Source organism: Meles meles, chromosome 3, assembly GCF_922984935.1.
Source record: "Meles meles chromosome 3, mMelMel3.1 paternal haplotype, whole genome shotgun sequence".
In the NCBI taxonomy this organism is placed as follows: domain Eukaryota; kingdom Metazoa; phylum Chordata; class Mammalia; order Carnivora; family Mustelidae; genus Meles; species Meles meles.
The window spans coordinates 33,157,057-33,185,054 of NC_060068.1; the positions used below are offsets into that span (position 1 = coordinate 33,157,057).

General features: G+C 38.6%; 1 protein-coding gene and 1 pseudogene across 1 annotated transcript; one reads left to right on the forward strand and one right to left on the reverse strand.

The window, feature by feature from the left end:
• Positions 1 to 1,805: 1,805 nt before the first annotated feature.
• Positions 1,806 to 24,078, forward strand: LOC123937938 (annotated as a pseudogene).
• A 2,130-nt stretch (positions 24,079 to 26,208) lies between these two features.
• LOC123938834 (cytochrome b-c1 complex subunit 9-like) lies at positions 26,209 to 26,632 on the reverse strand. Its single transcript, XM_046000564.1, has one exon. It carries the CDS (start codon positions 26,621 to 26,623, stop codon positions 26,429 to 26,431), a length of 195 nt encoding a protein of 64 aa, XP_045856520.1. The 5' UTR covers positions 26,624 to 26,632; the 3' UTR covers positions 26,209 to 26,428.
• Positions 26,633 to 27,998: the final 1,366 nt, after the last annotated feature.

The window sequence follows — 27,998 nt, forward strand, 5'->3', positions numbered from 1 at the left end:
GGGAGAGAGAGCACATTTTTTTAGAGGGAAAGAGAGGAAGGGAGAGCAGTGTCTGCAAGCAGAGGAAGGAAGGAGGGGAAAACGGAGAGGGACAGGCTCTTCAGCAGGCTTAAGGCTGAACTCAGGGCTCCATGCCAGGCTTGAGATCATGATCCTGAGATCATGATCTGAGCAGAAATCAGTCAAAAGCTTAACCAACTCAGTCACCCAGGTGCCCCTCACAAAGGTATTATTTCTTGACCTATTTGTTTCTGAAACAGATATTTGCTTGAAAAGACATTAATAAAAATATTTTTAACAGGAGGAGCTTTGACTGTGCTCATCTAGACAATAACCAAATAACAAATGAAGAACCAAGGGTATAGGACATTGTGTAGGCAATGCTGCCATTTTTGTAAAAAGGCAAAAAAAAAAAAAATAGATGTGCATATTTGCTCAGACGTTCATTAAATGGACTTGTAAGAATGACATGGTCCCTCTGGTACAGACACTTCACAAATGACCATTGTATGTGGAGGGATATATTATATATATATATATATATATACACACACACACACACACACACATATATATGTATATGTGTGTATATATATGTCTTACACCTCTTGAATTATAAACTATACAGTGGATTTCCACTTAACAAAAAATAAAAATAAATAAATGAAAGTTAAAGTCAGAACATGGCTACCAAGGACACAAGTTTATTCCCTATTCAGTTTGCACTCCAACTGGTAATACTGCCTTTTAGTTCCTGCACTAACCACTCAGAGTTAACAAAAACTTCCCGGGTTTCAGGGCTCAGTCTTTGACAGTCCCTCACTTCAGACATTAGCTGCACTTGGGGGATTCCCTAGGTCACCTGGACCTCCAGCTGTCTACCAATTTGATGGTTCCTATAATCCCCCCTTGATAATTAACTAGGATGATCAACAAAAGTTAGGAAAGTTTTATACGTACAAATACAGCTTTATTTGAAAGGATATATATAGGGTGAGGTCTGGGAGTGAGTACACAGCTTCCATGTCTCTCCACATGGAATCATGATGCATCATCTTCCCAGAACATCAATGCAAATGTCAACCAAGAAACCCACACCACTGAGCCTTGAATTCCAGAGTTTTGATGGGGATTGCATAGACATGATTAATCAAATCATTAGCCCTTGATTGAACTCAATCTCCAAACCCCGTTCTCCTCCACAGATCCAGCTGTCTGTGTCCCCCCTCCCCCCCATTTCACGTGCTTGGTCTTTCTGTGGACCAACCACTAACTGGAAGCTATCTAGGATCCTGCCAAGAATGACTTCATTAGCATAAGAAAGTCAACTCCTACCACTTAGGGAATTCCTAGGGTTTTTGAAGCTCTGTGCCAGGAATCAGGGACAAGGACTAGATATCCTCTTTATTACGTTTCATGCCCCATAGAGTTTGGGCTGTCCAACGATAACAGGGGGGCCATGAGTGTTATTTCACCAGGACTCGGGCCTGTGTTCTCTGATTCTAGATTCAGATTCTGACTGGCCTGGAGCCTGGGGCCTGGTTATAGTGTCCCTTGCGGGTCACTGAGAAGCCTCCTGCTTGGGATCCAGTGTCTTCCTCTCACTCATGAAGCCAAAAACACACCATACGCATGGTCCTGATACCTTTCAGTTTCCCTTCCTGACAATGGCTGAGTTTCTCAGAAAAAGAGCCCTCAACTTTGATTTCACTTTCAATTCCGGGAAACGTAGAGCTCTGCAGTGTGATGGCTGCTTCTTACTATTGGGCAGGTTCCTGTGAGGGTGGAGCTGAGGCCACAGATGATTTGAGTCCTGCCAGCTCCTCACACCCAGTTTAGACATTTGGGGTGACTGTCAGCTCTTTATCTCTGTGGTGACCACACCAGCACACAGGACCTGTTCCAGTGCAAGGCCAGTCTGAGGAGAGCAGCGCTCCTCCTACTGACTTCATGGCTTCAGGGAGCACTTCAACCAGTCTCAGCATTTCCTGAGCTGCCTGGAGACACGTTCAGAGCTCAACGCTGGCAGCTGAAGTCTCTTTTCCTCCAGGAGCTGGTAAACAAGAAATTATTTTGGATTGAAGCCAGGTCTAAAAATGCAATTACAGATCTGTAGGCCTAAGGTTGAGAGAGACTGGATGTTCAATTTTGGGGGCTGTGGACTTGAAAGGCTGAGGGGCAGATGGGTATGGATGGCTGTAAACCACTTAGAGCATTTAACTATTTGGGACATTTTCAGAGGGCAGCTGGAGAACAAACTTTATTCCTATGAACACAGAAGGATTATGTGAATGTCAGGGGTGTCAGTGGGTTGGGGATTTCCCCAAGAACTTCTGGATCAGACACCCCCATCTCATGCCTAAATACCTTTCACTAAAGAGACAATGCATCTTATGTGTTAAGAAACAAAATTCAACTGAAAATTTTAAAGAGCTACTTAGCTTTATTAAGTGACACATGGGTTAGGCATCATCTTACCTAGCAAATAGCAAGGAACTCCACCGAGCTGTAGGAAAAGACATGTTTTTAAAGGTAGAAAGGAAGGGTAAAGGAAAGAAATTATTAGCTAAGAATCTATTATTTTAGGGGCACCTGGGTGGCTCAGTGGGTTAAGCCTCTGCCTTCGGCTCAGGTCATGATCCCAGAGTCCTGGGATCGAGTCCCGAATCCGGCTCTCTGCTCAGCAGGGAGCCTGCTTCCTCCTCTCTCTCTGCCTGCCTCTCTGCCTACTTGTGATCTCTGTCTGTCAAATAAATAAATAAAATCTTAAAAAAAAAAGAGAATCTATTATTTTAGTCCAGATTGCTCTCCTAAGGGGAAATGACAGGGTCTATCAGCAAATTTCCTAGCGCTGACCAGGAAATACAAAGTTCACTGTTTAAAGGGCTCATTCCTTTGGTATTTAAACTGTAGTTAGGCATTAGGTTTTGGTTACTGAGTTGAGGCTTTAATTTAAGTGTCTTCCTATGGCCCTGTGGCCATGTGACCCTGTAGCCCTTTTTCACAATTACCTGCTTGTGATCAGACTCAGCTTAAGTTATAGGTGTGATCAAAACGTACGATACTGGTGTCACTTTCAGGTACTGTTCAGTGTTCTTGCTGTTTTTGCTGATCTTTGCATGGTATTCACCTGTCATCATGTTTTTGCATAATCTCTGTGATATTTCCAGGTTATGACTTCATATTCATAATTTTTGAATTATCCATTTACATCCTTTTTCTGATGGTCCAGTCTCAGGGAGATTACTTACTTGATGGTTACCATCTGTGAACATGCATTTACAACTTCTGAGAGTACAATCTACTTGTCAGATTATTATGATTTTTATAAGCAGGATTTTTTTTAATGGTTAGAGTGCACATTGAAGCCATGGTTCCCAAGACCCCAAAAATCAAATGTAAGTAAGTCAAAGAAAGATCCCACTGAAGGAGTCTTTTTAAGCCAAGCGGCTTGCTCAGTGAACTTATGTAACTGTGTTTCAACTTCCCCAGAAGTGTTAATCCAGATGCACCAGGTGGTGTTGGTCACAGTATAAACAGCTCTTGTTTCGCTAAAAGATAATCAGGGGGATATCTTATTGTCAAGCGGATTTTTGGCTAGAGAATCTAAGCAGTTTTTTGGGGCAGCTACTGTGTTAGTCATGGATTTTGTAATATCTATTTTTTTTTAAGATTTAATTTTTTATTTGAGAGAGAGAGAATGAGGGAGAGAGAGTGTGAGAGGACAGGTTCAGTGGGAGAAGCAGGCTCCCTGACAAGCAGGGAGCCCAATGTGGGACTAGATCCAGGGACTCCGGGATAAGGACCTGAGCCAAAGGCAGCTGCTTTCCAACTGAGTCACCCAGGCACCCTCTGGTTCATCTTTTTTTTTTTTTTTTTTTTTAACTCAATGATGTAAACCTGAAAGAGCCACCCAGGCACCTTCTGGTTGGTCTTTTTTTAAACTCCATGATGTAAACCTAAGAGAGCCGATCAATGAGATGTCTTATTTTGGTTGTGAAGGGTTAGGAAGATGGTTAGATTTTTCTCTTAGCCTAAAATAAAAGGTTGTTTTACAGCTTACTCCCCTTGTGAGCAATGAGCTCAGACATACAGCTGAAGGCGTTATCTTTCCAGGATTATGCCAGAGTAAAGGAAAGGGAAAGAAGAAAGTGCTTCTCCTTTAAAGTATGAAGACTTGATCTGTTGTCACATGAAAGCAGTCTACCTCGATGTCAGGTACTTATCTTCCTCATCAATTTTATTTAGAGGTATCTAGAATCTGTGCAGGACAAGGTGCAGGGAAAACCTTCTTTAGCTGTGAAATGTGAACCCAAGACTCAACACCTTATAACTTTCTCGCAATGTCTGATTGAGAACACTTGGTAAGATCCCTTTCAATGGGGTCAAAAGCTGTATTCCTCTAATGTTTCTAGAATACTCAGTCACCAGGGTCTAGACTGTGTCCGACAGGATTCTTTGAATTGGGAGGTGGGAAGACTTCTCTAAACTACTGATGATAGGTTTTATGGTAAAGCATTAGAGATTTTGCTTTAGTTGGTCATACTAGCAGGCGACATCGAGGGATCAGCAGAAAGTTATATTCCAATAGACGTTGGTCTTCCAGTGACTATGTTGTGTGGGGCGAGTTTACATGCCCAAAATGGGTACTGCAAACAGTCAGCAAGTCCAAAGGCACTATACCTTAGGGCAGGGACATCCAGTAGTTGTGGCTAGTTTAAATTTTTAAGTTTGATCTCTCAACCTTACCTAATGATTGAGGGTGATAGGACTAGTGATGATTCCAAGAAGTTTGAACGGTTTTTGTTAAGGCTGATATAATTTGTCCGATGAAAAGGCTGCCTCAATCACTGGAGATTGTGCAAGTGGGAAACACCTTTTCTAACAGTTCCTTACTGGGAAGGCTTTAACTTTGTAGCAGGTGAAATTTTCAACCTTCCAGGAAAATATATGTACAATAACAAGAACATATTGACAACCCACAGCTGCAGGTCTTCATAAGTCTAGAGGGACTAAGGTGTGAGGCCTCCAGGGGCTAAAATAATTTCTCCAGGATAATGGACCTGAGAAGTCAGACATTGGTTGTAGACTGTTTCCACAATTTTATAGAAATTTCCCCACTAATGTCCAGTCATAGTTTGAGTCATCTTAAATGGACCAGGATGGGTAAAGGAATGAAAAAAAGCAAAACTAAACAACAAACAAAGAAACAATGGAGTTTACCAGGGAAAGAATCAAGCAACTACCCTGGGTTTCCCAAGCCCTGACTATTTCATTTACAGCCGTTGGTTACCCATCATGTTTTTTCTGATTCAGAAGCAGAGGGTTGCCATGTTACACTGACATCAGAATAGCAGAAACCTCACAGTGAGGGGACATTTTTGCAGTGGCAGAATGGATTTTATCCGCATATGCCACATTCTTTAGAGATACTTTTGCCGCCTGCCTTTACATGAGAGTCAGCTGGGGCATTTTCCTGATATTCTGGTTCAGTCCTTTTAGTGTGAGCGTCAGTTTTGATGACAGCAGTTTCAGAAGGTAAAAGGGTAATTTTAAGAGATAATATTTTACTAGGACATATCAAATTTCCAGGAATTCCACATAATTTCTATAATACTTATATACCTATACAAATCAAACATAAAACACAGGATCCTTGTTTTCTAGGAAGATCACTTAAATGGTAAGGGAACTTTTACAATGTATTACTAAAGGTAGATCAAATGTTTAAAACAGACAACTCTTTGTCCTTTTAACAGATAAGAAAACAAATTCTAATTTTACACCAGCTTACTTATGTATGAGAACATATTCATTGCAATGTTAGTCAGTCCTGACCATGAATAAATTCCTTTCCAAAGATTCCTTTTTCACAGTCTTAATACAAATTTCTTTTGCATCCAAAAAAAAAAGTCATCTCTCATCCATATACTTTTTTTTTAATCAAAAGCACATGCCCTACTTTTCTTCATTTAGAGAAGTCTCCTTTTTAAAAAATTTTTAGTAGCTCTAGCCACACACATTAATCAGAGTTCTTAACATTTAGAAACTTTAATGTCTAAGAAAAGTAAAGGGTAAGTACTTGTTAAGTGTATGTCATACCAATATTCTTTAGATTGTACATTTATAAATACATATCATGATTTCTGGAAATGTGCTTTTTAATAGTAGTTTCTTGTATTTCCAGTAGTGTGATTACTGGATCAGAGGGTAGTCCTCTTTTTAAGTTTTTGAGAAGCTTCCATACTGTTTTCTACTGTGCCTGCCTCAGCTTGCATTCCCACCAACAGTGTACCAGGATTCCTTTTTTAACACATCCTCCCTAACACTTTTTTTCCTTGTGTTTTTCATTTTATTTTTTATTCTATTTCATTTTTTTTTCAAAGATTTTATTTAATTTGACAGACAGAGATCACAAGTAGGCAGAGAGGCAGGCAGAGAGACAGAGGGGGAAGCAGGCTCCCCGCTGAGCAGAGAACCTGATGTGGGGCTCCATCCCAGGAACTTGGGATCATGACCTAAGCTGAAAGCAGAGGCTTTAACCCACTGAGCCATCCAGGCGCCCCTGTTTTTCATTTTAACATTTTGGTTATCTTATTGTGACTTTGTTTGGAATTTCCCTAATGTGATTTTGAGCATCTTTTCATGTGTCTGTTGGCCATCTAGATGTCTTCTTTGGTGAAATGCCTGTCCTTGTCTTGTACCCATTTTTTTCCCCTTTAAAACAATTTTTAAATTCAATTAGCCAAAGTATAGTACATCATTAGTTTTTAATATATTGTTCACTGACTCATTAATTTAGTATAACAGTCAGTGTTCCTCATATCATGTGCCCTCTTTAATGTGCATTTTTAAATTGGATTATTTTTGTGTTTTGGTGTATCAATTCCCTGCGTATTTTGGATACTAACTCTTTATCTCACATATCATTTACAAATATCTGATCCAATTCAGTAGGTTGTTTCTTAGTTAATAGTTTTCTTTGATATGCACAAGATTTTTATTTTGATGAAGTCCTAATAGTTTATTTTTGCTTTTATTTCTCTGCCTCAGGAGAGTGGTCTAGAAAATGTTGCTTTGGCCAATGTCAGAGACTTTACTTCCTGTGTTCTCTTCTAGGATTTTTATGGCTTCAGGTCTCATATTTAGGTCTTTAATTCATTTTGGATTAATTTTTGAATTAATTTTTGTGTGGTGCAATATAGTAGTCCAGTTTCATCCTTTGGCATGTAGCTCTCCAGTTTTCCCAACACCATTTGTTGAAGACTCTATTTTTGCCCATTGCATATTCTTTCCTGCTTTGTCAAAGATTAATTGACCAATAAATTCTGGGTGTATTTCAGGGTTTTCTATTCTTTTGCATTGATGGATGTGTCTATTTTATTTCAGTGCCATACTGTTTTTATGATTACAGTTTTGTAATATAACTTGAATCCTGGAATTGTGATACCTTCAGTTTTGTTTTTCTCTCTCAAGGTTCCTTTGGCTATTTGAGGTCTTTTTTTTTCCCCATAGAAATTTTAGGATTATTCATTCCGTGCCTGTGAAAAGTGCTCTTGGTATGTCTGTAGAGCTGCATTGGAACTGTAGATTTCTTTAGGTAATAAAGACATTTTAACAATATTTGTTCTTCCCACCCAAGCATGGAATGTCTTTCCATTTCTTTGCATTGCCTTGATTTTCTTTCATCAGTGTTTTATAGTTTTCAGAGAACAGTTCTTCCACCTCTTTGGTTAAGTTTATTCCTAGATATTTTGGTGTTTTTTGGTGGAATTATAAATGGGATTGTTTTTCTAGTTTCTCTTTCTGCTGCTTTATTGTTAGCGTATAGTAATACGACACATCTCTATACATTGATTTCATATCCTGTGACTTTACTGAATTTATTTAATAGTTCTAGGAGTTTTTTGATGGAGTCTATAGTGTTTTGTGTATCTCATACATGTCATCTGCAAATAATAACTTTTACTTCCTGCTTGTCAATTTGAATGCTCTGTGACTTTATGTAGTCTAATTACTATGACTAGGACTTCTAGCCTATGTTGAATACAAGTGGTAAGAGTGGACTGCCTTCTCTTGTTCCTGACAGGTGAAATTCTCCCAGTTTTTCTCAACAGAGTATGATTTCACTGAGGGTTTTTCATATATGGCCTTTATTATGTTGAAGTATGTTACCTCTAGACCTACTTTGTGTAAAGTTTTTATCACAAGCAGATGTTATACGTTGTCAATGCTTTTTCTTCATCTATTTACGTAATCACATGGTTTTCATTCTTTTCCTTATCGATGTGTCCCATTGATTATTTTGCAAACATTGAACCACACTTGTACCCCGAGAAAAATCCCACTTTATTTTATCTCAAGCTATTTTTAAAATACATTTCCCCTCCAAGTTTTTATTTAAATTCCAGTTAGTTAATTATACAGTGTAATATTAGTTTCAAGTGTAGACTTCAGTGATTCAGCACTTACATACATCACCCAGTGCTCATCACAGGTTTCCTGCATAATACCCATCACATGTTTAAGCCATGTACCCTGCCCACCTTCCCTCCAATAGTCACTGGTTTGTTCTCAAAGCTAAGAGTCAGTTTCTTGGTTTTACCCTGGTTTTCCTGCCACTCCATGTTCATTTTTTTGTTTGTTTGTTTCTTAAAATCCACATATGAGTGAAATGATATGGTATTTATCTTTCTCTCATTGAGTTATTTTCTTAGCACAATATTCCCTAGCTCCATCCACATTTCAAGTGGCAAGATTTTATTCTTTCTTATGGCAGAACAATATTCCATTGTAAGATATCTATATATCTATATCTATATCCATATATATCTCTCACATCTTATATATATATATATATATATAGAGAGAGAGAGAGAGAGAGAGAGAGAGAAGATATCTCTCATCTTCTTTATCTATTCACCAGTCAATGGATATTTGGGCTCTTTCCATAATTTGGCTATTGTTGGTAATGCTGCTATAGACATCAGGATGCATGAATCCCTTTGAATCAGTATTTTTGTCTCCTTTGGGTAAATACTTAGTAGTAAAATGGCTGGATCCTAAGGTAGTTCTATTTTAACTTTTTGAGGACTCTCCATACTGTTCTGGAGTGGCTGTACCAGTTTGCCTCTGCCAACAGGGTAAGAAGGTTCCCATTTCTCTGCATCCTCACCAACACCTGTTGTTTCTTGTGTTGTTAATTTTAGCCATTTGACAGGTGTGAGGTAATAACACATTGTAGTTCTGATTTGTATTTCCCTGATGATGAGTAATGTTGAACATCTTTTCATGTTCTGTTAGCCATCTGTATGTCCTCGTTGGGATCGTGTCTATTCATGTCTTCTATTTTTTAATTGGATTAGTTAGTTTTGGTGTTGAGCTTATACATTCCTTTTGTATTTGGACACTAATCTTGTTATCAGATATGTCATTTGCAAATATCTTCTCCCATTCCATAGGCTGCCTTTTATTTTTATTGATTGTTTCTTTTGCTCTACAGAAGCTTTTAATTTTAATGAAGTCCTGGTAGTTTATTTTTCCTTTTCCTCCCCTTGCCTCAAGAGACATGTCGAGTTAGAAGTTGCTTCAGCTAATGTCAAAGAAGTTACTTTGATTTTAGGACTTTAATGGTTTCCTGTCTCACATCCTGATCTTTTTTTTTAATATTTTATTTTTTTGATAGAGATATCACAAGTAGGCAGAGAGGCAGGCAGAGAGAGAGGGAAGAAGCAGGCTCCCTGCTGAGCAGAGAGCCCAATGCGGGGCTTGATCCCAGGACCCTGAGATCATGACCTGAGCCAAAGGCAGAGACTTTAACTTACTGAGCCACCCAGGCGCCCCTCACATCCTGATCTTTAATTCATTTTGAATTTACTTTTGTATATGGTATAAGAAAGTGGTCCAGTTTCATTGTTCTACATGTTGGTGTCCAGTTTTTCTAAGACCATTTGTTGAAGAGACTGTTTCTTCTCTGCCCCCCACCCCCATTGGAAATTCTTTCTTTCTTTGCCAGAGATTACTTGACCAAACCACTGGGGGTCCATTTCTTGCTTTTATATTCTGTTCCATTGATCTCTGTGTCTGTTTTTCTGCCAGGACTCTACTGCTTTGGTCACTACAACTTTTTATATAACTCAAAGTCCAGAATTATGATGCATCTCATTTTGCTTTTCTTTTTCAAGATTGCTTTGGCTATTTGGGGTCTTTTGTGGTTCCATGTGTATTTTCAGATTGTTTTTTTCTAGCTCTGTGAAAAATACTTATGGTATTTGATAAAGATTGCATTAAATGTGTAGATTGACTAGGATAATATAAACATTTTAACAATATTTGTCTTTCCTATCCGTGAGCATGGAATTCTTTTCCATTTCTGTGTCATCTTCAGTTTCGTTCATCAGTGTTTTATAGGTTTCTGTGTACAGGTATTTTAACTCTTTGGCTAGGTATCTTATGGTTTTTGGCATAATTGTAAATGGTATTGATTCCTTAATTTCTTTCTTCTGCCTCATTACTGATGTATACAAATGCAACAGATTTCTATAGGTTTATTTTGTATCTTTACTGAATTCCTGTATAAGTTCTAGCAAACTTTTGTGGAGTCTTTCAGGTTTTCTACACACAGTATCATGTCATCAGCAAAAATTTGACTTCTTCCTTGCCAATTTGGATGCCTTTTATTTCTTTTTGTTTTTAGATTGCCAACGCTAAGGATTTCCAGCATAATGTTAGATAACAGTGGTGAACGTGAACGTCCCAGTCCTGTTCCTGACCATACAGGAAAAACTCTCAGTTTTTCCCCATTGAGGATGATATTAGCTGTGGGTCTTTTATATATGGCCTTTCTTACTTTGAGGCATGCCTCCTCTAACCCCCTCCGTTGAGAGTTTTTTTTTTTTTTTAATCATGAATTGATCTTGTACTTTGTGAAATGCTTTTTCTACATCTACAAAAAGAATCATAGTGTCCTTATCCTTTCTTTTATTAATGTGGCATATCACATTGATTGATTTGCAAAATTTGAACCACCATTAAAGTCCAGGAATAAATCTCACTTGATCATGGTGAATGATTCCGTAAAGGAATCTGTATTGTTGGATTCATTTTGCTAACATTTTACTGATAATTTTTGCATCCATGTTCATCAGGGATATTGGCCTGTAGTTCTTTTTAGTGGATTCTGTGCAGTTTTGGAATCAGGGTAATGCTGGCCTCATAGAAAGCATTTGGAAGTTTTCCTTCTATTTCTCTCTTTTGGAACAATATGAGAAGAATACATATTAGTTCTTCACATATTTGTAGAATTCAACTGTGAGGCTAGCTCATCCTTGACTTTTGTTTCTTGGGAGATTTTTGATTATTGATTCAATTTCTTTGCTGATTATGCGTCTGTTAAGGTTTTCTGTTTCTGTTTCAGTTTTGTAGCTTGTGTTTTTAGGAAATAATCCATTTCTTGCAGGTTGTCCAATTTGTTGGCATATAGTTTTTCATGATAATCTCTTATTGTTTGTATTTTTGTGGTATTCCTTGCTGTCTCTCCTCTCTGATTTGTGGTTTCATTTAATTGGGTCTTTTCCTTTTTCTTTCTGTTAAGACTGGCTAATGTGTTATCAATTTTCTTAATGTTTTCAAAGAACTGGCTTCTGGTTTCATTAATACCCCCTCCTATCCTCCTCCTCCTTCTTCTTCCTTCTTCTTTCTCTTTCCCCTCCTCCACGTCCTCCTCCTCCTTCTTCTTCCTTCTTTCTCTTTCCCCTCCTCCACTTCCTCCTCCTCCTTCTTCTTCCTTCTTTCTCTTTCCCCTCCTCCACTTCCTCCTCCTCCTTCTCTTCTTCTTCTTCTTCCTTTCTTCTTCTTCTCCTCCCCCTCCTCCTCCTTTTTCCTCTTCTCCTTCTCCTTTCTCTTTCCCTTCCCCTTCTCCTCCTCTTCCTCCTCCTCCTTCTTCTTCTTTTCCCCTCCTCCCCCTCCTCCTTCTCCTCCTCCTCCTCCTCCACATCATTTATGTCTGCTCTAATCTTTTATTTCCCTTCTTCTGCTGATGTTCTTTTTTGAGATTTTTCTTACTTCTTTAGGTAGGCCTGTATCTTATGACCACTTTTGCTGCCTCCCAAATTTTTAGACTGTCGTGTCTTCATTTTCATTTGTTTCCATGTAATGTTTATTTCCTCCTTGACTTCTAATGAGTTAATGCTCTTTAGTAGTATGTTGTTTAACATCCATTTATTTTTGGTCTTTCCAAATTTTTTTCTTGTGGTTGACTTCTAATTTCATAGTGTTATTTTCAGAAAATATACATGGTATGACTCCTTCTTTTGGTACTAAATGAGGGTTGACCTGTGGTCCAGTTTGTGATCTATTCTGTGGAATATCCAATGTGCATTTCAAAAGAATGTCCAGTGTGTATTTTGGTGACATAGGGTGCAATGTTATGAATATATCTGTTAAGATCATCTGGTCCAGTGTGTCATTCAAAGCTATTGTTGCCTTATTGTTTTTCTACTTATATGATCTACCCATTGATGTAAGTACAGTGTTAAAGACCCAGCTATTACTGTATTATTATTAGTGAGTACCTTTTTGTTTGTTATTGTTTTATATATTTGGGTGCTCCCATGTTGGAGGTATAAATATTGACAATTGTTAGATCTCCTTGTTGAATACCCCTCTTGATTATGATATGGTGCCCTTCTTCACTTGTCACCGTCTTTGGTTTAACATCTGGTTTGTCTGTTATAAGTATCACTTCTCCAACTTTCTTTTGAGGTCCATTTCCATAATTATTTCTCCAACCCTTCACTTGCAATGTGCAGGTGTCTCTAGGTCTGAAATTAATCTCTTTTAGGAGGCATACAGATGGGTCTTTTTTTTTTTAATCCATTCTGACACCCATGTCTTTTTTATTGGAACATTTAGTCCATTTACAGTCAGAGTAATTACAGATAGATACATATTTAGTGTCATTTTATTACTTGTTTTGTCATTATTTCTGGATATTTTCTCTGTTCCTTTCTTGCTTTTGTCACTTTTGGTGTCCCCTTTTATATTTCTTGCAGGGCTGGTTTACTGGTCATGAAGTCCTTTAGCTTTGTTTGCCTGGGAAACTCTTTTCTCTCTCTTTCTATTCTGTTTTTTTAAAATTTACTAATGTCTATTATCTTTTATTTTTTATCTCTCCTTCTATTCTTAATGATAGCCTTCCTGGTTAAAGTATTCTTGACTGCAGATTTTTCCCATTCAGCATGTTGACTATATCATGCCACTCTCTTAGGGACTGCCAAATTTCTCTTGAAAGATCAGCAACTAGCCTTGTCAGTTTTCTTTTGTCTACCTCCTCCTCCTCCTCCTCCTCCTTCTTCTTCTTCATTCTCACTCTTACTCTTTCTTTTTCTTCTTCTTCTTCTAAGTATACAATGGCTTTATTTTTATTTTTAAATTTTTATTTAAATTCAATTTAAGATATACTGTATTATTAGTTTCAGAGTTAGAATTTAGTGATTCATCAGTTGCCTACAACACCCAGTGCTTATTACTTCGAGTACCCTCCTTAATATCCATTACCTAATTACACCATCCCAATACATCCCACCTCCCTTCCAGCAACCCTAAGTTTGCTCTTCTTAGAGGTAAGAGTGTCTTATGGTTTGTTTCCCTCTCTGTTTTCATCTTATTTTGTTTTTTTCTCCCCTTCCCCTATGTTCATCTCTTTTATTTCTTAAATTCCACATATGAGTGAAGCCATATGGTATTTGCTTTCTCTTACTGACTTATTTTGCTTAGCATAATACTTTTTAGTTCCATCCAAGTTGTTGCAAATGGCAAGATTTCACTCTTTTTGATAGTTCAGTATATCTATCTATCATCATCTATCTATATATATATCTCTATATATCCCCTCTTCTTTGTCCATTCATCTGTTGATGAACACCTGGTCTCTTTCCATTGTTTGGCTATTGTGGGTATTGCTGCTATAAACATTGGGGTGCATGTGTCCCTTCAAATCACTATGTTTGTATCCTTCAGATAAATACCTAGTAGTGCAATTGGTTATAATGCACCTCTATTTTTAACTTTTTGAGGAAAATCCATACTGTTCTCCAGAATGGCTGCAATGGTTTGTATTCCCAACAATGGTGTAAGAGAGTTCCCCTTTCTCTGCATTTTTTTCCAAAACCTGTTGTTTCCTGAGTTGTTCATAGTAGTCTTTCTGACCAGTGTGAAGTGGTATCTCATTGCGGTTTTTGATTTGTATTTTCCTGATAACGAGTGATGTTGAGCATCTTCATGTGTCTGTTGGTCATGTGCATGTCTTCTTTGGAGAAGTATCTATCTATCCATGTCTTCTGCCCATTTTTTGACTGGATTTTTGTTTTTTTTCAGTGTTGAGTTTGATAAGCTCTTTATAGGTCTTGGATACTAGACCGTTATCTGATAAGACATTTGCAAATATTTTCTCCAATTCCGTGAGTTGCCTTTAGCTTTATTTATGGTTTCCTTTGTTGTGCAGAAGATTTTTTATCTTGATGAAGTCCCAAAAGTTCATTTTTGCTTTTGTTTCCCTTGCCTTTCAAGATTTATCTAGCAAGAAGTTGCTGTGGCCTGGGTCAAAGAGGTTTTATTTTGCTTTATTTTATTTTTATTTCTTTTCAGCATAACAGTATTCATTGTTTATGCACCACACCCAGTGCTCCATGCAATACGTGCCTCCCTAATACCCACCACCTTGTTCCGCCAACATCCCACCGCCCACCCCTTCAAGACCCTCAGATTGTTTTTCAGAGTCCACAGTCTCTCAGGGTTCACCTCCCCTTCCAATTTCCCTAAACTCCCTTCTCCTCTCCATCTCCCCATATCTTCCAAGTTCTTTGTTATGCTCCACAAATAAGTGAAACCATATGATACTTGACTCTCTCTGCTTGACTTATTTCACTCAGCATAATCTCTTCCAGCCCCGTCCATGTTGCTAAAAAAGTTGGGTATTCATCCTTTCTGATGGAGGCATAATACCCTATAGTGTATATGGACCACATCTTCCTTATCCATTTGTCCATTGAAGGGCATCTTGGTTCTTTCCACAGTTTGGCAACCATGGCCATTGCTGCTATGAACATTGGGGTACAGATGGCCCTTCTTTTCACTACATCTGTATCGTTGGGGTAAATACCCAGTAGTGCAATTGTAGGGTCATAGGGAAGCTCTATTTTTAATTTCTTGAGGAGTCTCCACACTGTTCTCCATCAAAGAGGCTTTTGCCTGTGTTTTTCTCTAGGATTATTATGGATTCCTGTCTCACATTTAGGTCTTTCATTTGTTTTTAGTTTATTTTTGTGTATAATGTGAGAACATGGCCAGTTTCATTCTTCATCATATGGTTGTCCATTTTTCCCAACACCATTTGTTGAAGACATTGTCTTGTTTTCACTGGATATTCCTTCCTGCTTTGTCGAAGATTAATTGACTATTGAGTTGATTGACTATTGAGTTGAGGGCCCATTTCTGGGTTCTCTTTTCCGTTCCATTAATCTATGTGTCTGTTTTTGTGTCAGTCCCATATTATTTTGATGATTACAGCTTTGTAAAACAGCTTGAAGCTGTATTTTGATGCCCCCAGCTTTGGTTTTCTTTTTCAACATTCCTTTGGCTACTTGGGGTCTTCTGTTTCCATACAAATTTTGGATTGTTTGTTTCAGCTCTGTGGAAAATGTTAATGGTATTTAGATAGAAATTACACTGAATGCATAGGTTGATTGGGTAGCATAGACATTTTAACAATATTTTTCTTGCTTCTTTTAAGATATTTTCCTTATTGCTATATTTTGCAAATTTAATTACAATAGGTCTTGGTGTTGATCTGTTTTTGTTGAATTTGGTGGGAGTTCTCTGTGCCTCCTGGATTTGGATGTCTATTTCCTTTCCTAGATTTGGGAAGTTTTAAGCTATGATTTCTTCAAATAAATTTTCTGTCTCCTTTACTCTCTCTTCTTCTTCTGGGACTCTTATAATACAAATGTTACTATGTTTGATGGAGTTATTGAGTTCCCTAAATCTCTTCCTGTGTTACATATTTCTTTTTTTTAATTTTTGTTCAACTTCATTTTTTTAATCTTCCTCTTAAAGATCTTTTGCTTTTATTTTCACTTCTTTTTAAAAATTTTTTATTTTATTTTTTTCAGTGTTCCAAAATTCATTCTTACGCACCGCACCCAGTGTTTCAAGCAATACGTGCCCTCCACAATACCCACTACCAGGTTCACCCCTCCCCTCCAAACACTGTTTTTCTCTCAGAGATCAGTGTCTCACAGTTTATCTCCCCCTCTGATTTCCCCCAACTCACTTCTCCTCTCCATCTCCCAATGTCCTCTGTGTTATTCCTTATGCTCCATAATTTTGTTTTATCCTCTTTATCACTTATTCATTCCTATCCTTCTTCTACCCTTGTATTCACTGCATCCAGTCTGTTTTGAATGTCAATTATTGCATTTTTCATTTCTGTTTTTTAACTCCTTTATCTCTTTGGTATGGGCTTCCCTGAAGTCTTCCATTCTTTTCTCAAGCCTAGTATATTTGTGATTATCACTTTAAATTATCCATAAGGCATATTACTTATATGTTTTGATTAGATCTCTGGATGTGACCTCCTCTTGTTATTTCAGTTAGGATGAATTATTCTGCCTTGGTATTTTGTCTAAGTCACTGTGTTCTTCTCTGTGTTAGAAAAGCCTGTTATGTTTCTGCTCCTGAGAGTAATGGCTTTTTGAAGTGTCTGTGGCCTGGTACTTTTTGGTATTCTCTGGTGTGTGCTGCATACACTCAGCTACTGTGTTTTGGCTACTTTGTCCTTCCAGGCCTGTCATCTGCAGAGGCTTTCCTTTCCTACTGTGAGCAGTGTTTGAACCTTTTCCAGAGTGTGGTGAGTTTTAACTAGGTGTGCTCTGGTCTATTTGCTAAATGAGACCTGATGCTACTTCAATGAGAACTTGTAAAAGTCTCTGGTCTAGAGATGCAGTGTGTGTGGTGGTTTCTGCTTGTCTTCTGGGGGAGTGGTGTGCTGTATTGGGGCCAAGGCAAACTTCACCAAGATGGGCAGTTCTGGTAGAACATGGGTTTGTGGGACCCATGTAAGTAGGTTAGGCAGCCAGTGTTGGTGCTCAGTTGTTTGATGCAAGTGATTCTGTGTTTATGCTGGGGGCCAGGGCTAGGGAAATGGCTCCATCTAGCTCATTGTCCTCAGAAAGGATTCTTCATGCTACTGTTCTCAAGGAAGTACTCTCAGTAGAGTGATGTCTCTCCCATTTGTGTGTCCTAGGCATCTTTCAGATCACTGTTTTCCTTTTTTTTTTTTTAAGATTTTATTTATTTATTTATTTATTTATTTATTTATTTATTTATTTGACAGAGCGAGAGAAGAGAGATCACAAGTAGGCAGAGAGGCAGACAGAGAGAGAGGGGGAAGCAGGCTCCCCACCAAGCAGAGAGCCTGACTCGAGGCTCAATCACAGGAACTTGGGATCATGACCTGAGCCAAAGGCAGAGGCCCAACCCACTGAGACACACAGGCACCCCCAGATCACTTTTAACTCTATTTCTGGGTCATTTGTCTGCCCTCCTTACAGGAGAAATTCAGTTTCCTCCCAACTCTATCCCAACCAAGCCACCAATCTTAAGCTGCAGTCTTTGAGCCCCACCAATTAAAAACTTTACAAAAATCAGCCAATGGCTTTGGGGCAGTGTTTTCCTTATGCATCCCCCTGTGTGTTCCTCTCTTTGCTGCCTTTCTCTGTGACCAGAGAGACCAAAATGGTAAATATAATTCTAAGTTGTAAATCTCCCTGAGGGCTGGCAGCAGTTTGGTAGGACCCTGATTACAAATGGAGTTTAACACACATTTCTCTCCAACCATATCTAGTAGAAAATAGGGGGCAACTCACATTTTTGTTTGGCATTATTTTGTGGCTCCCAACTTCACATAACTAAGTCAAGTTATTTAGGACACACAAAAAGTCTTGTAATTTTTATAGCTTCCAGAACCATAGTTTTTTCCCCCCAAGTATGTATGTATGTATGTATGTATGTATGTATGTATGTATGTATATATTATCTATCCCTTTGTTAAGTGTCTTTTTTTCCATTAATTTCAGTTAGCCAACATCTAATACTTCATGGTTTTTGATGTAGCGTTCAATGATTCACTAGTTGTACGTAACACCAAGTGCTTATATTCCAGTTAGATACCATACTATATAATATTAGTTTCAGGTGTACAAGTAAGTAATTCAATACTTACATACGGTTACCCATGCTCCTCATGACAAGTACACTCCATAAACCCCACTGCCTATTTATTCCACCCCCATCCATGCTTCCCCTCTGATAACCATCCATTTGTTCTCTATAATTAAAAGCCTTTTCCTGATTTTCTTCTCTATTTTTTCCTCCATGATCATTTGTTTTGTTTCCTAAATTCTACATGAGGTTGAAATAATATAGTACTTTTCTTTGAAGGATACATATAGCATATGTGTCACATAGCTATACTACTGTCTCCATCCACTTCCTTGCAAATGGCAAGATTTCATTCTTTCTTTATGGTTGAATAGTATTTCATTATATATATATATATATATATATATATATATATATATATATATATATATATAAAGCAGGTTCCCTTAATGAAGACTGCAGGCAGGAAATGGGGGAACATACTAAGCCAGCAAAGATCAGTAAATACAGACTGTGGGCTGGAACTGGGGAAGGGATTCCAATGTGGACTTCTGGATTGAACTAAGGGTGAAGGATGGAAGTTCTGTCAGAGCCTTCTGTCAGTGATAGATTGATCCATTAACCCTAAAGTCAACTCAGTCAGGAGCTCTAAGGCAAAAGAGATCATAGTTCAAAGCAAGATGGACTTACAATGGTCCTTGGAAATGTTGAAAAAGACAGTGAACTCAAAAGGATTCATGGGACTCCACACCTGTGTTTCTTGTAGTCTCCAAATACAGTCAGAAATTTGCTTTGGATCTAGACACTGCCACCAAATTTGTTTAAAAAAATTGAAACAATAAATTCTAAAGACTTCATTAGCTTTATTAAATAAGTTTTGAATTGGGTAGTATCCCAGCTAGCAAAAAGAAAGGATCTCCACTGAGCTGCAAAAATGAAAAGGTTCTTAGGTAAAGAAGATAAGAAAAAAATTATTAGCAGAGAATCCATTGCTCTAGGCAATGTTGTCCTTCTAAGAGAAGAGGAGGAGGGAATCTGTCAGTATAGGTTTTAGTGCTGACCAGGATATGACCATGCTGACTGCTGAGAGATTACATTCCTGGGGGTTAGGTACTAAACCTGCTGTTAGGTACTATTTCTTGGTTTACCAACTTGGAGCTTTGAATCAAGTAGATCCATTATGGCCCTGTGGCTTTCTTTTTAACACATCTCTTCATGGAAATTAAATCTTGTGTGTTTCACACTGACTTCATTTTAAGTCCTCTGCTCACCATAATGTGTGCTCTGTCTTTCCTTCCTGAGACAGAACTCTGCCCTTGGCAGAGGGCCCTCGCCTTGAATCCTAGCTCTGAGCTTTGCTAATGGTGGGATCCTCATTGTCTGTCCCTCAACCTCATCATTTATTTGATGCTCAATTCATGGTGGAAATGATTATAATGTCTGTGTAGGGTTGTAAAGAGAATGACATGAGAAATATATGTACAGGTGCACATCTAAGGTTTGTTGGCATGGATTTCTCACATTTCCTTCCATTTCTATCCCAGCTGCAGAGGACACACTGCCAGAGGATGGAATAAAAGTTCCCAGGGATTCCATCGACTATTCTGCACCTGCTACCCCTGCATGGCTTTTGCAGCAGAAAAGAATCAATAACAGAACTTCCATGCAACATCAGGTGAGGCATGGAACCTTAAAAATAGGGCATGGGTGTGTGTGGTTGAAATTGGCTCAGCACGCAGAATTTTGTTGTCCATATCTGCTTACCCTCTAATCCTGTCATTTGGTTCCCTTTCTCTTTATTTGTGCCATTCCTTAGGACCTGTCTCAGTCAGATTTCTTCAACCTCCTGTGTATTCTCCCCCACCCTTGAGAATGCACAGGCTTCCTGGCCTAAAAACTGGTCTCAAACTCTTTAGGGGGCAGTATGCAAGTCTTTCACATTATTTTTTAATCCTGGGTATGTGATTTCTTCTGTTGCACCATCTCAAAGTATAAGACCCCAGGGATCAGATAGATTCAAGATTCCAGATCATGCTGTTTGATCATCAGAGAAGGTGACAGAGGAACCTCTTTATCATGGCTGCCTTACATCCTAGTCAGCTCCTGCTTCAGTCTTTGCTAACACCATCTTTTGTTCCAATGACACGTTATACATCAGTCAGTCCCCTAGTGGATTATCTTCCTGACTTGATATCTGTCCCCTTTTATGCACATGCATGAAGCAGGTGATGGGTGGAGTCTCAGGACAGTTGGGGTGGCTCATAGCAAGTCCCAGGTGGATAGTCCAGCATATTTTTTTAAAACATGGGAATCCATGCCCCCTGCTGTTTCTGCTCTAGGGAAAATAAAAAGAGTCCTTTTAACACTTTGTTTCATGAGCCAACATACTTTCTAGATAAAAGAAAAGACATTTGCAGTCATTAAAAGTTTCTACCTCCGAATGTAGATGTACAGTATCTTTTCTGAGAAAGAAAGGAGCCACTCATCTTTATTTAGCTGCTCCTTATGAGAACCAAAATTTATGACATGAAGTTGGAGGTGATAAGAAGTGGATCTTCTAAAGGGTCTCACACCACAGGTGGGAAGGGTTGTGGGCATAAATGCTGGTTTTGTCTCCTTAGGTTTCCAAGAAGAAGTACTATTTTCATAACATTACAGATAAAGAAAACTGAAGCAAGATAAGGAAAGAATAATGTAGGCAGGAAAGTTTGGAAAGAAGAGTCAGGCTTTGAAATAGGTCTGGAAGAATGAAAAGTCTCTTAAAGAAGAAGGGCTTTCCAAGATAAGGGAAGAGACTAAGCAAGGACAAATGTTATATCCAGGTCAGAAGTTCACACAATGCCTGGACAGAAAGAGAAGGGCACCTGACTATAATATTATGGCCAGGACTGAGGTTCTCCCTACCCATAATAGTATATCTCAAGCCACCCCTCTTTGTGGTAACTCTTTTTCCTTCCTTCTTCTCTCCTCCCCGTAGTGTCTTCGGTTCCAGCCATGGGTCAGGCGTCTTCTTCCACACCCTCTCATAGAAAGGGTGGTGATTTGTCCTCCAACTTCGAGGATTTTTTTAAGGAATTCAAGATGGAAAGAAAAATCCTCTCTCAGGAAACCATCACCTCGATTCAATCATACCTGGTGAACGGGGACCTTCGGAGAGCAGTTTCTGTAATCAGTGATGCATTGAGAGACATGGAGGATGTCCCAGTAAACACTGCTGTGACTGGGGAGTCTGGGACAGGGAAGTCAAGCTTTATCAATGCCCTGCGGAGGGTGGATCATGAGGATGTTGGGGCTGCCCCCACTGGGGTAGTGGAGACAACCTTTGTGAGAACTCCATACAAACACCCAAAGTTTCCCAATGTGACACTCTGGGACCTTCCTGGTGTGGGGACCACTACCTTTCCACCACAGACATATCTAAAGAAAATGAAATTTGGCGAATATGATTTCTTTATTATCATCTCCGCTACACGCTTTAAGGACAATGATGTATTTCTGGCCACAGAAATTAGAAAAATGAAGAAGAATTTCTGTTTTGTCCGAAGTAAAGTGGACAGTGATTTGCATAACCTAGAAATTAGTAAATCGAGCACATTTGATAAGCATGAAATCCTGCAACAGATCCGCGATGACTGTGTGACACATCTGCAGGAGGCCAACGTGGGTGATCCTCAGATCTTCTTAGTTTCCAGCTTTGAGTTGTCTGGCTATGATCTCCAAAGCCTGGAGACCGCCATGCTGAGGGGGCTCCCCGCCCACAAGCGCCACATCTTCATGCAATACCTGCCGAACGTTACCGAGGCCGATATTGACTGGAAGAGGGATGTTCTGAGACAGAAGATATGGTTGGAGGCCCTGAAGGCTGGACCATCGGCCCTGATGCCTTTCCTGATCTTTTTCAGTGATAAAGATGTGAAAAAGCTGGAAGAGACTTGAACCCTCTACAGATCTTACTTTGGACTGGATGATGCATCCCTGGAAACCATAGCCAAGGACTTGCATGTGTCAGTGGAGAAACTCAAGGCAAACCTCACGTCTCCCCATTTGTTATCAGTTGAGAAGGTTGATGAGTCATTAGAGGAAAAACTGTTCAGTTATGTGGAAAAATTCTGCTCTGTTAATGGAGGGCCTATTGCCCGTGGTATTTACTTTAGGGAGAATTTCTACATGCAAAATTATTTCCTTGAGACTGTGGTGAGTGATGCAAAAGTTCTTCTTTAAAAAGAAGAGATTTTTAAGGATTCTGTGGGCTCTGGGAAAACCTGTCTACATCAGGATGTTGAGAATGATGATCGGAAAAGTGAAACAGCCAGCTCCTGAATTATTCTCAGTGCTGACATGGCACTGATGCCTGGAAAGTTGACTTAGGGCTCCCCTGAAGCAATACTGACCACTGCTCCCATGGATTGTCGCAGAGAGTTCCATAATTTACTCTTGAACAAACCATGAACTTAGTGACTATAATTTGACAGTGAAAACAATGAGCTCTAAAGAGTCCTTCCTTCATATGATCCTTCTTGGGAAAATGAAGGACAGGAATCTGGAATTATTCTGTTTAGTGGGGAGTATAACACTTTGTGTGATGGTTACTTTTTACTCAGCACTGGTCTTTCTACTGCCATAGTAGGAATAAAATGGCTGTACACACAGTAGGTCCTCAAAAATGATTTTTTAAGTCAATGAATACGTAGTCTGTTTTTTGTGCTCCTGACATTCTGTGGTGAATCCATAAATTGTGATCATTAGTAGATCAATTAATGTTGACTGAGAACCTCCTTGTCCTTTCTAGGTTTATTATTTTAGTTAAAAACACAAAAGATGGTGAGCTGAACATGAGTCACAGGAAATGAAAGAGAAACATTAGCTAAGGAAAAACTTTATCTGGAGTACACTGTGAGAAGGACACATGTATAAGATGGTTTGCAAATTGTCCAAGGTTTGCAAATTGCAAGTCTAGGCACCCCTTGGCTGCTATCAGTATATTTTCTGTCTGAACTTGAGAGTTTAGGGAATAAGAGAAAAGTGGATTGTGATGGACCTATGTGGAAATTTTTAAAAAATGCAAAAGGTACTTGAACATATCCAACCTCTCATCTAATAAGGGGAATGCAAATTCATGTCAAGAAATGTCATGTATACTAAGGTATCATTTATTTCCTATTAGATTGGGCAAATTGCATAGTTTGACATTCTGTGGGTGAAACTGTAGAAAAACAGTTGCTGTCATACAATGCTGGTATTCCCAGAAAATGATCTAGTCTAATGTGGCATATTAGGTCATCCCTAGGAACATTGCACACACATTTACACTTTGCCCCTGTGATCTCACTTTGAAGAATCTGGGCCATAAAATTGAGAGTAGATTAATGGCTGGAAGGTGGGGATAATGTGTAATGCCGTTAAAGAGCACATCTTTCAGTTATAAGGTGAATGTATATTATGGTGACTATAGTTAATAAAACTGTGTAATAACACTATACAACAACAGAACTTGAAATTTGCTAAGACAGTAGATTCTAAGCCTGTTCAACACACACATACACACACACACACACACACACACACACACAGATGGCAAATATGTGAGGGGATGAATGTATGAATCGACTTGAATGCAGTAGTCATTCCACCATACGTAAATATCTATCAAATCGTCAGATTGTATACTTTAAATATATATGATTTTATTTCCAGTTTCACATAAATAAAGCTGGGGGTGGGGAGAAAAACAAGAACTCTGGGAAAAATTCCAAAATGTATATGATTAAAGTTATTAATTGCAGCACTATTTGAAATGGTAAAAGATAAAATTGAAATGTTCTTCAATAAAAAATGTTACAACCACAAAATAAATGACTCTAGAATTATATGGAACGAGTAATACTCTATATAATGTAATCTCATCTCCAGGATGTATTGTTCATTGTTTAAGGCAAAGAATGAGGTGGAGAATTATGTGTATAATGTGTTCGTGATAATCTAAGACAGTGTAAAATATGAGACTATATTTGCACATATTTTTCAGTTAACTATGAGATAACTTCAGTAATAAAATTCAATTATATGTACTGTGAAATGTACTGTGTGGAGAGGCAGCGTAAGGGCTAGATTTTACTCAATGCAACTTAATTTTATTATTTTTTAAAGAATTTATTTATTTTTTTGATAGGGAGAGAGAGCCTGCATGTGCACAGGGTGGGGAGGGGCAGAGGAAGGGGGAGAAGAAGACTCCCCTCTGAGCAGGTAGCCAGATACTGGGCTGGATCTCAGGACCCTGAGATCACGACCTAAGCTGAAGGCAGATGTTTAAATGGCTGAGCCACCCAGGCGCCCCAATGCAACTTATTTTACATTGGAACATGCAAATATTTTACAAAGATATGTAACTGTATAATAAAACAAAAAGACCTAACACTTTCACTTATGTGTGGAACATAAGGAATAACATGGAGGACATTAGGAGAAGGAAAGGAAAAGTGAAAGGGGGGAATTGGAGGGGGAGATGAACGATGAGTGACTGTGGACCCTGAGAAACAAACTGAGCGTTTTAGAAGGGAGGAGGGTGGAAGGATGGTTGAGCCTGGTGGTGGGTATTGAGGAAGGCATGGATTGCATGGAGCACTGGTTGTTATATGTAAACAATGAATCTTAGAATACTACACCAAGAACTAATGATGTATTGTATAGTAACTAACATAACACAATAAAAGAAATACAAAGCAATTGAAACAAATTAGTCTAAACTTATTGTTGCTTTGAGAAAACTGAAGTTATTTCAAGATTTTATCTGTCACTTTATCTGTTTATCTATTTACCATCTATCTATTTTTAATTTTTGATTTTTAAAATTCCAGTAGAGTTAACATACAGTGCTATGTAAGTCTCAGGTGTACTTCTAACCATTACTCTGGGCTCTACATGATAAGTATTTTCTTCATCCCATTCCACCCATTCCTCCCTCCCCCACCTTCCCTCTGGCAACCATAAGTTGTTCTTTATATTTATGTGTCTGGATTTTTTTGGTCTCTTTTTTCTTTGTTTATTTCTGTGTTTTGTTTCTTAAATTTAAATATGAGTGAAATCATATGGCATTTGTTTTTCTCTGAGAGGCTTAATTCACTTAGCACAAAACCCTCGAGGTCCATCCATGTGATTGAAAAATGGCAAAATTCCTTTCATTTTTATGGCTCAGTAACATTCCATATAATAAACCACAACTTCTCTGGATGGATGCCTGGATTGCTTCTACATCTTGGCTAATGTAAATAATGATGCAATAAAACTAGGGGTGTATGTGTTTTTTGAATTAGTGTTTTCATTTTCTTAGGGTAAATACACACTAGTGGAGTCATTGGCTTATATAGTAATTTTTTTAAACATTTTGTTTATTTGACAGAGATCACAAGTGGGCAGAGAGGCAGGCAGGGGGAGGGGGGCCGAAGTAGGTGCCCCACTGAGCAGAGAGCCTGTTGCGGGGCTCAATCCCAGGACCCTGAGATAACGACTCCAGCTGAAGGCAGAGGCCCACCCACTGAGCCACCCAGGAGCCCCTCATGTAGTAATTCTATGTTTAATTACTTGAGGAAACAACCATACCGTTTTTCACAATCACTACACCAGTTTGCATTTCTGCCAGCAATGTACCTGGGGTCCTTTTCTCCACATCTTCACCAGTATAACTTGTTTCTTCTGTTTTGTATTTTAACTCTTCTGAAAGGTATGAGGTAATATCTCATTGTAATTTTGATTTGCATTTCCCTGATGATTTATGATGTCGAGCATCTTTTCATGTGTCTGTTGGCCATCTATATATCTTCTTTGGGGGAAATATCTGTTCATGTCTTCAGCTAATTTTTAAATTAGCTGAATTTATGAATTAATGATTTTTGGTGTTATATCTGTTCCTTATATGTTTGGGATATTAACCCCTCTTTGGATACATCATCTGGGTTTTCTGTTTTTTTTTTTTTTTTTTTTTTTTTTTTTTCATGAGGACAATTTCCATTTATTTGCTGATGACTCTGACTAAACAGACTTCAAACACAGCAGAAGTTAAAGAGTCTGTCAGGTGAAGCCGCTTCTTGCCAACAGCTACAGGTGGTCAATGAAGAGTAATCTGAGCATCATCTTCAGGCTGAGGCCCTGGTTCTGGGCAAACAGCTGATGGGTGGACCTGGTTCTTTCCGCGTGGGGAGGGATCTCTGAGGAACTACTCCTTATTCTCATACTTGTGCTTGATGTGTTTCCACAGCTTCCCCTGGTTGATGTGTTCGTAGATCGCGTCCGCGCCTTGATCGAAAGCGCGCTCGAAGAATAAGGCGCCCACGGCGATGGTGAGAGCGAAGGTGGAGGTCCTGTGGAACAGCAGGGAATACAACCTGGCAGTAAACGTCGGGGCCGCCATGTTTCTCCGTTGTCCTGGGTTTTCTGTTTTGTTTCATTGCTCTTGTGTCTACTTTTGTGCCCATACCACATTGTTTTGATTATACATTTCTAGTATATCTTGAAATCTGCAATTGTGATTTCTTTCTTTCTTTCTTTCTTTCTTTCTTTCTTTCTTTCTTTCTTTCTTACTTTCTTTCTTTTATTTTTTCCCCCAAGTTTGCTTTGGCAAACTTTGGGTCTTTTGTTGTTCCAATTTTTGGATTTTAGTACTATTTTAGGATTTCTTGTTAGAACTGTTTTTTACTATTTTGATAGGGTTTCCTCTGAATCTGTAGATTGCTTTGGCTAGTATGGGTGTTTTAATTGTATTAATTTTTCCAACCGAACAGTGAGGTATATTTTTCCATTAGTTTGTGTCACCTTCCATTTTCTTTCATTAGTGTCTTATGTTTTCAGAGTATAGGTCTTTTGCCTCCTATTTCTAGTTACTTTATACTGTTGGGTGCACTTGTAATTGGAATAGTTTTAAATTCCCTGCTACTTTATTATTAGTGGGTAGAAATGGGGCAGATTTCTGTATATTAATTTTGAATCCTGAGACTTCAATGAATTCATATTAGTTTTAGTAGGTCCTTGGTGGATTCTTGGGGGGGGTGTTATATATAGTATCATGTAGTCTGCACATTGTGGAAGTTTTATTTCTTCTTTACCAATTTGGATGCCTTTTATTTACATTTCTGGTGGGATTGCTGTGGCTAGGATTTCCAATACTATGTTGATTAAAAGTGGTGTGAGTAAGCATCCTTGTTTTTTTTCTGATTTTAGAGGGAAAGCTCTGGAATTTTCATAGATGTCCTTTACTATGTTGAGATATGTTCCCTTTAAACCTATTTTGTTGAGAGTTGGTTTGGGTTTTTTGTGTGTGTGTGTATTTTTGTTGTTGTTGTTGTTGTTTATCATGATGGATGTTGTAGTTTGTCAAATGTTTTTCCTACATCTATGGAGAGGGTCATAGGGTTTTATCCTTTCTCTTGTACATGTGATGTAACATATTAATTGATCTGTGAATATTGAACTATTTCTGCATCTCCGGAATAAATCCCACTTTATTGCAGAATTTATTTATTTTTATTTTTATTCTTTTGAGAGAGGGAGTGAGTGCAAGCTGGGGGAAAGGGGCAGAGGAAGAGGGAGATAATCTTAAGCAGATTCCACACTCAGTGCAGAGTCCGATGTGGGGCTTAATCTCATGACCTGAGATCATGACCTGAGCTGCAATCAAGAGTTGGAGGCTTAACTGACTGAACCAACCAAATGCCCTGTATTGTGGTGATTTATTTCTCAATGCACTTTTGGATTGGGTTTGTTAATATTTTTGAGGGTTTTGAATCTAT

Coding starts and splice junctions, on each gene's coding strand:
- LOC123938834 (XM_046000564.1), bottom strand. CDS start 26,623: ATGGCGGCCCCGACGTTTACTGCCAGGTTGTATTCCCTGCTGTTCCAC.